The sequence below is a fragment of the Xenopus laevis genome, chromosome 9_10L, assembly GCF_017654675.1.
Source record: "Xenopus laevis strain J_2021 chromosome 9_10L, Xenopus_laevis_v10.1, whole genome shotgun sequence".
Lineage (NCBI taxonomy): Eukaryota > Metazoa > Chordata > Amphibia > Anura > Pipidae > Xenopus > Xenopus laevis.
The window spans coordinates 36,273,845-36,284,634 of NC_054387.1; the positions used below are offsets into that span (position 1 = coordinate 36,273,845).

General features: G+C 36.8%; 1 protein-coding gene across 1 annotated transcript; it reads right to left on the reverse strand.

Annotated features, from left to right (window-relative positions):
• Nucleotides 1-805: 805 nt before the first annotated feature.
• bpil100486379.L (bactericidal permeability increasing protein like gene 100486379 [provisional] L homeolog) lies at nucleotides 806-8,898 on the reverse strand. Its single transcript, XM_018235183.2, has 16 exons — nucleotides 8,677-8,898; nucleotides 8,078-8,196; nucleotides 7,131-7,230; nucleotides 6,905-7,033; nucleotides 6,671-6,826; nucleotides 6,278-6,341; nucleotides 6,134-6,194; nucleotides 4,976-5,061; nucleotides 4,148-4,321; nucleotides 3,678-3,725; nucleotides 3,057-3,227; nucleotides 2,171-2,256; nucleotides 2,033-2,081; nucleotides 1,444-1,507; nucleotides 1,297-1,367; nucleotides 806-976 (listed from the first exon to the last, which is right to left on the reverse strand). The coding sequence occupies exons 2-16, from the start codon at nucleotides 8,187-8,189 to the stop codon at nucleotides 926-928; spliced, it is 1,422 nt and encodes a 473-aa protein (XP_018090672.2). The 5' UTR covers nucleotides 8,190-8,196; nucleotides 8,677-8,898; the 3' UTR covers nucleotides 806-925.
• Nucleotides 8,899-10,790: the final 1,892 nt, after the last annotated feature.

Sequence of the window (10,790 nt, forward strand, 5' to 3'; positions counted from 1 at the left end):
ATAACAGGCAATATAAAATATAAAGGAAGAAAATGGTATGTTTTAAATCAACAGGTAGACCATAAATTCACATGGGCATTTATGCATTAAAATATCTAGTTGGCTAGAGGCCTATCCTATCAGTTTGTGCATGGAGTTATTGCTCAACTTGAATACAGATTGTCCATTCTTATATGGTGAATATGGATTATGTATGGGCTGACTGTTAGACATTGACTATATTTTGATGTGGATGACATTATAAAATGGCATCAAAGAACAGTTCTGACAGACCTAGATCAGATGAGAAGAATATAAGGGTCACTAGCCTGAGTAACAGGAGATTGATAACACCAGATATCAAAGTGTCTACTTCAACATTGCAGAGGTTTATGTAGCAGCTTGAAAACCCATTTTAAGGAACAGAACAGGGTTAAGAGGCTGAACTGGCCTCCTACAGAATGTTAAAAAGTATTGAGGACTGATGCATCCACGTTTGAGTTTCAGCTCATCACAAAGTTTTAGTACATTGTTAGTGTTATGGTTTGGAGGTGTTTTGCTGTCTGTAAAGTGCAAAGAGGGAGTGGAATTCTGAATAGAATGCCCAATATATAATAAATATGAAACTACAACAGCCTGGTGGCATATGTGACCTTAAAAGATCCAACTATCAACCTGTACATGTAGCAAAGATTCATGTATTCATCATTTATCTGAAATTGAGTCCTTTTATGCAAATAAAGACTGCAAATGGTTGTGGTGTAAAAGGTATGGGCACTGAACAGTCAGGCCAACTGGAAAGTGAATCAGAAAAGAACTTCTCCATACTTGCAACAATGACAATGATTTTAAAAAAACAGAGGTTGCTGTTGGTTTTTGACTTTAGAGTAGTAGTTTTTGGTCTAAATATGGCCCATAGTCATGAGTCACAGCTGTCCACTTATGATTACAGTAAATCGGGGGACATTTGCATATCAGCAGCCAGTAGGAGAAATCCCTGTAAGAAAAAAAAAAGTGTATTTAGCACACATTAAAGAAATGATTGCCAGCCATCTCTTCCCTGTGCCTCTCTCCATGGCCATGGACACCTATGCCATAGAAAGGAGCACTTTCTCCAACAAAATTGTAATCATTGCACTGTGATCCAATTTTTACAAAATATCTTAGTGCACAACTACCTGGTGCTATGTAATTAAATGATGGCGCTAACGCAGAAATCCATCAATGATCTAGGGATATCTACAATAGAGTAGTAGCCTCAAGCACTTCCCCCATTTCTGGAGCCACGGATTAGAACTATGCCAGCAGATATCTCACCTCTTTCATGTAGATAGAGAGATTTCTTAGAAAGTTAAGTGGGATGTATATTCCAGTCTTTTCAAATTTTTCTGCACAAAATAAAGCAAAATTAATATAAGTACTGAACTGTAAAAACAGTGTCAAACTTGTCATAGTTTTTCTTACCTTTTAAGAATGTGGTTAAAGTAACCTTGATAATATTTTTAATCCCTTTCTCTTTTGTGGCATCCTGAAAAAAAAAGATTATTATTTCAACTGGCTGCTTGATAAATGGGGGCTTTGTCACTGTTCATCATATCAGTTGCTGCATTAAATAAACATTATCCATAAGCAGGGTTATCTAATAAAAGGTGCAAAGAGTGCTACAAGTCTAAAAGCTGATAGCAACCAATCAGCAGATAGCATTTACTGGTTACCAATATTATTGGTTGCTGGGAGTTACTGCACATAGGCAAACTTTTATTATGTATGGGGAAAATGTTACTTATAGAGGAATGCTTATTCTGTAAATATAGCATACTGTAAAGTAGTTGTATGTTTTCTTTACACAGACAATGACAAAAAAATAGCTTATATAATTGTAATGCTGCTTTCTATGGTCTTTGTCATTTTGGACCACATTCCCCTTCCCACCAAAATAGTAGAACCTATAGGACTGACTCTTGAAAGAAAACAAGCAGGAGAACTTTAGGAGTAGATAAGAAGAATTATAATATGAGAAAATAATGGTTTGTATATAAAATTCAGTTTTTACCTCAGTAATGTTAAAATAGGACAGATTCTTGTGTATCTGCAGCTGGAAGCTGTATGTAGAAAAAACAGATAAAAATAATATCGGCTCTGGGAATGAACATATTCTTAAACATTCTCTAAAATACTTGTGGAATTTCACCTGCTCAGAATGATGGATCCAGTGAGATTCGTCCCATTTTCCTGATTTGAGTTAGATGCAGAAATGTTGGAACTGATGCTGAAAGCCTGGATGCAAAGACAGAGTAAATGACTTCACAAGGTAAGAGTGCCTCTACCGATAAAGGTGTTTGGCTTTATAAAATGCCTGGGAAAAGGGTTTATTGGATGTGACATATTCATTTTTGTTTTTCAGTTGCCACTTATTTACACAATATTGTTTTTGTTGGATATATTGCTACCCACAAATTCAGAGAGAGGTTAGCCTGTATCACCCTCATTGTTGGACAAAACATGTAGGAGGCACTGGCAAATGCAGATATGAGAGGGGGGCTAATTTCCTTTTAGTGGCATAAGTAGGCTTTTTGGGGCTGCCCTGCAGAAGAATTTTCATCCTCGCTACTTTACCTGCCCAAACTAAACTAACCCTGCTCTAGTTGAGAGGCAACACTAGATCTACCTATCCCATTGGGCTCCCTATGTATCTTCATTTGACACACATGTCCAGACTGTGGCAGGGTAAGGAAACTTCAAGAGCCTAGGCGACCAGAGCCCCCCATTCCACAGGGCTTGCGGGGGGACCTTAATCATGCCACTGGTTCCCTTCAAGTTTATAGAGATGCACTAACTTGTTCTCTGACTGCATAAACAAATCAATGTCATCTATAATGAAAACAGACCTTTGATTTGAGGACCAAGTTGCACGATAATAACTAGCCATATGGCTGCCTTTTGTGTGAAGATGTATTTATTTTCATACTCAGTAAATCCCTTTAAATGGGGCAGTCTCAACCATATTTGTACTACTCACAGAGTGATGTATATACAAAATATATATATTTATAATAGATCTAGAGAGAGACACTCACTGTGGTGGCAGTGAACAGTAGATGGCTTGTGGTATTGGAGGGCATGGCGTAAGTTTGAAGGATTCCAACAAAGGCCACTGTCATATTATTTGGCTTCACAGAGAAAGTTGGTGCAGTGGACAGATATAGCTTAATCTTCACTGGTGATGGTTCTGGATAATGCTGGGAAAGCTAAAAGTATTTGTAAAAAAATAAACACATATCAATTATTATGATGCAAGACGTGTTTTTAATTAAGAAGGTTATTTACTAAAATCCGAATTCATCTCATTTTTTAAATAAAAAAAACACGACCAATTTCTAATAACCGATTTGACGAATTAGATAACCAATCTAATTCCAATGCAGACCATAGAAACTTAGGATAGGGACCTCTGCCATTGACTTATACACAACCTAGACAGGTCTGAGATTTCAGTTTTAGACTTTTTGCAGCATCGGGCTTTAATAAATTTTGAACAAATTGAATTAAAAAAATTTTTTAGTTTTGCCCCCAAAAAGCCTGACCGGATTTTAGTAAATAACCCCCTTAAATATAGGTGGAAACATATGAGAAGGCAAGGATACAGTTATTATACATTCACTCATTTAATATTTCCACTTGAGTAGAGTTTTTCTCACCTCTGGCAAAAAATTATTCAGGTCCGATGTTCTTATATTTATAAAGCTCTGCAGAGAAAAGTGAACAGAATGAATAAATACTCTTTATCTGAAACATCTGTAATTTGTAAGTGGGCATTAACAAATGCAGAGTAAATGGCCATATTTACCCACAATGCATAATTTTCTGCTGAATTCTACAGCTACAGGGAAGTTGCAAATTAGTTTATGATTCTATTTGAATTGATTATATGGTGGTTAATGAGACAACCCCCTGTGCAGGGTTCTTCAGTCATCAATAAATTTACTTGAGCATAATCACAGCAGATTGGGTGAGTGCATTAAAGCTTAGTACGACTATAAAGAAGTGCAAGAAACGAGTTTGGATACAAATACTCTCTATGAATGGCATACTCAATATTTGAATCCATCTTAGCATATGTTCCCACTTTCGGTCATACATTCAGCTTATCACCATTCAATATTCTTACCATGAAGTCTGAGAAGAGGTCTGTAAAAATATTTGCTATGAAGGTAGTTCTGAGGGCAGAGTTCAGTGAATACTCTGAGATGCAAACTTGTATCATGGAGTTTGGAAGCTTTGAGAAGATCATTGGTGCAGGTGGGTTAGCTCTGGTCTTACTTAAATGTGTGTCGGACACCCCCTATAGGAATACATTTTCAGATAGCTATTACCTTGCAATTAAAGTCATTTTTAAGGTTAGAAAAGTAATAAAACAATTAGGGGGCCAATTTATCAATGTGAGTATTTTTTCGTTTCCCCCGAATCAAACTTTTAACGCTAAAACTCTTTTTTTTCAAATATTCTCTAAATTATGAAAAATGTTCTATTAATTCATTGTAAAAACCATCAAACATTGCCATCTAAAAGCTGGCGAGGTTATAGAATTCAATGGGAACTATCCGTTTAAAGTATTAAAACTTTATTGACTTTGAGGTTTTTGGGATTTTTTAGGTTGTAATTACACAAAAATTCTTACAAATTCTTAAGTTGTTGTATTTCTTTACGTGTTTTTATTTGTTCACATTTTTTATCTTTGGATTTTTTAATAATTAAGGAGACATTCACTCTCTTTTTTTAAATGTGAGTTTACTCAAGGTTGAAAAAAACTCTAAAATGACACTAGTTAGAATTTTGATAAATCAGACCATATGTGACTGATAATTTACAGTAGATGTGAACCTGCAAAAACAGCTTCCATTATTTAAGAAGAACAGAAACAGCTAAAGAATATACAAGAAACCTTTATGGACAGGTATGTTATATAAAACGTGCACAAAGAAAATCCATATCTTACCTTTACGTCAATCTCTGCATACTGTTTTGAAAATATTGGGTCTTTAGTAAGAGATAAATCAAGGCCAGCAGTGAGAGACATATTTGCTGAAAAAAAACATTTAGTGTATATGTAAAGAAGAGAAAAAATAATATTTAGATGTTTCAGACCTTCAACAGCCCAGATCCTCAAAATTTAATGATTATAACCTTAATTTAGGGATTTAGGCATATAACATCAGTGGGGTAGAGGATAGTGGCATGTGTTGTGTTGTCATCACCCAACTAGTGTAATATAAGATCCTGTATGCAAAATAACTAGAAGTTCTATTTGAGAGGCTTGGTCATGTGAACCCTTCCCCTAAGAGTATAAAGGCAGGAATTAGATTTAATTCAGTCTCTTTGGTCTTCCTATGTAAGGAAGTTGGAGATGCATATCCATTGTCTAGTATGGTGAGACCCTTAGTGAGGGGAGGCCTCTAGTGAAAGCTACTTTGGGGATAGAAATTCCATGAGCAAGCAATGCTGGGCCAAGCTTGCTGGAAAACCCAGCCGGACACCTAACCCCTACTCACCTACGTGTGCACACAGTGACAACCGGGGAGGGAGCAGGAGTGACAAGTGGTGGAAGGGGAACTGATGTCTCTTTAATCCTTGCTTACATGGATGGGACTAGTGGTAGACAGAAGAGCTACATGCTTGGTGCCCCCTACACTTGCTTCATAGGTGTGCCTGCCTACCCTTAGTTCTGGTCCTGTGAGCCTGTGGGCAAGGATTAGAGCCAGGACTTTAACATCACAAGTTGGTAAAGCGATGAGAAGCTTTTGCTTTGCCTATTTCAAGGCACTCTTGAAAAGCCTTTTGCACCCAATGTTTGTATGTGAAAAAGTACACAAATGTACACCTACTCTACATGTACAGGTTTGTAATAGATTAAAGATATCCTATGCTTTACAGAAAAGACCCACAAGTGCTACATAATTCTATTACCTAAGCCATAATTATGTTACCACAGTATTTTATAATGAATATATAGCTAGAGATATATTTTACAGAAGTTAGTCAACCCCATGTATTCATGTTTCAGATTATTCCCCATAGCACAGCCAGGTTATGGGCAGTATAATAGAGCAGGTATAGGTTTGATATAGGTTTTAAATGCTACTTTTTAAAAACTCACATAGAAAGGTACTCAGAGATTGGTCCCAATCTGCAATCTGTAGACTCAGTGCGGAACACAACTAAAAGACAATATTAATGTGATTATCATCCGAACATTTTTAACAAGTTAAATCAACATGGTTCTCTTCTTACCTCTTCTTACCTGTTCATTAACTTTACTGCGTATTATATCCTCCATTGGCCCCTTAACAGCTTCATAGACGTAACTAAACACAAGTAATACGGACAATAATTTTAGATCCAGTCTTTTAAACTAAAATCTTCACAAAAAGTTCAGAGATCTGGAAAATTTATTGAATACCCAACAAATAGTTCTATTTATCTGTCACCAAATGTTCAGCATTCAAAGCTTAAAGCTGGTCTAGGGGATGTTATGATGTAGGAAACCCATTTGCAGGACAAACGCTTGAACCGATGGGTTTATTTCCACAGTACAAGCAGTTTCTTGGCTACATTTTTATTGAGAGGCAAACAGCAACACAGAAATGTTATGTATTTTGAGATTTTTCTTGGCTAAAAAAAATGTAAAACTTACTCAACTCCCCCTTCAACTCTGAAATCAACTCCTCTAATTTCAGACTCGCAGTTAATAAGAAAAATGGATGGTGTGCCTGTATTTCTCTGGCGAAGCCCCAGGACGACTGAGGCGGATATTCCTTTTAAAGTCAAAATCATTAATCCACTGTCTTGCCTAAAAAAAAAAAAAAAGAAATTAACACAATATTGCCTTTATGTGTGTTTATAAGCCAAGCTGTTGATTGTTACTTACATTAACATGCTGTCTAGCTTCCAGGTACCATTCACGGTTGAGTTTCCACCATAGATAGATATCTGGAACCCTTTCTCAGGAATGAAGTCTGCAGAACTTTTTGAATATTGGAAACTCACCATCTGTACCCTAAAAAAATACAGTCATTATAGACTTTATTATAGACGTGAAGGCAACTCCACTTTGAGGAACAGTTTGGGGGCTGCCTATATTATGTTATACTTACTGTGTAAGCTCATAGTCCATCGACTCTGTTGCAATAGTTACACGCCCAATGATATCAGAAAGGTATACTGATGAGATCTGAGAGATCAAGTTATCTGCTCCTGGAAGTTAAGAGATGAATGATAATTTAGACACACTAAACTAAGTAACAGTTGTTTTGGCCTTGTAATCACGACTTCTAACTGGTAGGATGTTAGTAAATGGATTATACCAAAATCTTGAAAAGAATAATTATTTATTTTAAGAAAGCACGGCCACATAATAAAAAGGCTTTAGGTAATAAAAGGACAAGGAAAATCATATTTATTAGGATCTGACAATTTGGCATCCCCCACCTAATGAATAAAACATCTTAATTTTTTAACCTAGGCCAGTGCTTCCCTTCAGTAAAAAAATGATCTGGGCCACCATGTTTCCTTGTTTTTCCAGAAATTCCTTGCATGGACATGCACAGTACTACACATGTGCCTGCCCAGGATGGCTTAAACGATCCCTGGGAAAATGAACATGCCTTTCCTTATCCTTTAACTGTAATTAATTGGCATGGAGCTGCAAGTCTGACAAAGTGTCTTTGCCCTTTACTTCCTATACTTCCCAAAATCATCCGCTAACTTTAAATAACTTTGAAAAATAAATAACTCTGGAATTCTAATTCCCTAATGAGTTACATCAACTTGCAGCCTTTCCGTTGTTGTTGAGGTGCAGATTCCAAAAGTGTTGTTGACAAATACACAAAGCATATTTAGCATTTCTCCCCAACATGGAATCGGAAACTATACTTGAATTAAAGTAACTTTCCATATTGATGAATATTTTGAGCACATAATATTTTATGATTAATTTGTGATTACTTTGTGATTATTAATTTTTCAACAAAAATTAGATTTATGCAACAGATACAGGCTGATTGATCTAATAGATGAATACAAAGACTATTTTGGTGCTTACCATAGTGCAGTCCTTTCTGGTTGATTTGAATTTTGACCCCAGGATTGTCTGCCAGGCATTGCAAAATCAGGCATAAAAGAATCCACGAGGTGGAAACCAACTGGAAAGGCATCCTATAGCTTAGAGAAGAAAGCATTAAAATGTACTATTAGGCCTCACATAATATTCTCATATAAAAATAAAACATTGAAATCAATAATACATCAATAAAAATACTGCATTTAACGGTTAGAGCAAATGCAGATGCTTACTTTTTAAACACAGGGCTGTGATTATTAAAATTCTAAACCCATCACCACTTCTCAAGAGGATTCCACTGTCAGGCACCATGGAAGCATTTTTGTTCCTTAATGATGTGATGGACCCTCTTTTATGTTCAAATATTATCTAAAATAAAATTCCACCCCAGCAATATAAATAACTTGATTCAAGAGATCACATGGTCCGGGATATTGGTGCTTTCATGGTGGTGGGAGTGGATGATACATGGAAGCTAGACCCCACATTCCAGCAGAACCGTCATTAGGTATCCTGTCAAAATGAAGTAATAGGACAGACAAACAGATGCACATATGTACTTACAATGAATATAGACCTACCAAAGCCTTCAGTAAAATAAGGGAACGTGTGACTGTCTCAGCTGCACTAGTCTTTGGCTGTAGGCACTTCCCTTATGTACTGTTCATGGATTCAATAAACATATAAAGACCCATTATTAAAATGACAGATCCCGTTTATCTGCTTTTAATTTGATTGTGTAAGCAGGGAGGTGCAGTTTATTTGGGTGTGTTAGTGAGAAAGGGGAAGACATTGGTGTTGCACCGCTATTAAACCATGCAAAAAACAATAGCTGAAATCTGGTTAATCAAGATTGTGTAGTTCTTTTTTGTAAAATATGAACTATCAATCACAGACAGCTCAAGTATCTCAATATTATGTATTTAAATAGTAAGTACAATGCCTACTGAAATAAGGAAACTTGATACTCCATAGATCAGGGGTGTCCAACCTTTTGGCTTCCCTGGGCCACATTGGAAGAAGAAAAATGTTCTGGGGCCACACTCGAAATACACACAAACACTAACACTAACTTTTTATTTATTTTATTGTAAAAGAAAAGAGTGGGAGAAAAAAAAGAAAACCTAGTGGAATTTTTGACATTGTGTTTGAGATACGAATGTATCAATATCTGGTTGAATGGAAGTAGTTGCAATTCTCAGTGAATTCTCAAGGTGCTCATGATTTGGTTCTAATTTTACTCTTAGTCTGTTCATTCTTGAAAAAAGTTGCTCACAAATGTAAGCGCTGCATATATCCCTAGCATAGCGGGCGATACCACTGAAGAATGCTTACTGCCTTTGTAAGTAACCAAACTCTCACTTGTTAACTGTTTTTCCTGCTCTAGGAAGCCACACACGGCACACCCCATGTAAAATTTAAACCACACATGCACACAATTAGCGACCGCGTACATATGCTCTCTGTGCGTTACATTGCAACATGACGTTTCCTGGATTGACAGAAATTCAAGCTGGGCCGCATTCATATACATCCTGGGCCGCAGGTTGGACACCCCTGCCATAGATAGATATATTGCTCGGTGTTGCCTTCAAAAAGGGATCTAAGGTATTTCACACCCACATTTAGGGCCCCTGCACCTCTTAACTTAACAAATAATCATGCTTATATTTGTCCTGTTCTCGGATCTCGGTCCACGGCTCTCACTAACTCTAACCTGCACTTCAGTATTAACAAAGCCTCTCCAACCAACAGTTGATATCTGAGGTGTTCAACCTGTGTAGCCTGTTAAGGGGGCAATTAGAAAAAAGGACTGAAAAACTGAAAAATCTATACACAAATTATAATAATTTCAGGAGACCTCTCAGTCATTAAAGGAGAAGGAAAGCTCCAAGACAATTTATTGCCAACAGATTAGCCACAATAGTGCAAGCTAGAATGCTATATTTATTCTGCAGAATGCTTTACCATACCCGAGTAAACAGCTCTAGACACTGTCTGTTTGTTTAGGATAGAAGCTGGCATATAAACTTGGTGTGACATCACTTCCTGCCTGAGTCTCTCCCTGCTCACTAACAGCTCTGGGCTCAGATTACAGCAGGGATGGGAGGAGGGAGGGGGAGAGGAGCAAACTGAGCATGCTCAAGCCCTGCCCTGGAGGTTTAAGCTGAAAACAGGAAGTCTGATACAGAAGCCCATGCGTACACAATAAAAGGAAAGAAATGCTGTGTTTCTTTTGACAGAGGACTCAGAGCAGCATTACTTTAAGGGTTAACTGGTGTATTTATATAGACCTTTCTGATAATGCTTACTTAATTTTAGCCTTTCCTTCTCCTTTAAGAATAATGCTAATAGGTAACATACAGAAGTAAGAGTATAAGATGAGCAACACTGGAGTACTGCAGCTGAAGGCATCATTTTTTTTTACTCTGTTGTCCTAGTATTATTCCATGATTATACTTTAAAAAGTTCTTAGGGGTCAAACGTTGCATAAATGTAGATAATTTCATTATTATAAAGAAGAAAGACCCAAGCTATGGAAGTAATTTGGGAGATCAGGGTATAAAATATTCCTTAGAAATGGTTCACCACCATAAAAACTTTATAGAATGCACACTTAACATTTCCTCCATTGCATTTTTTGCTAGGATAATTCCAAAATGTGCCCTTGGTAGAGTCCTTGAGGACAGAGTCA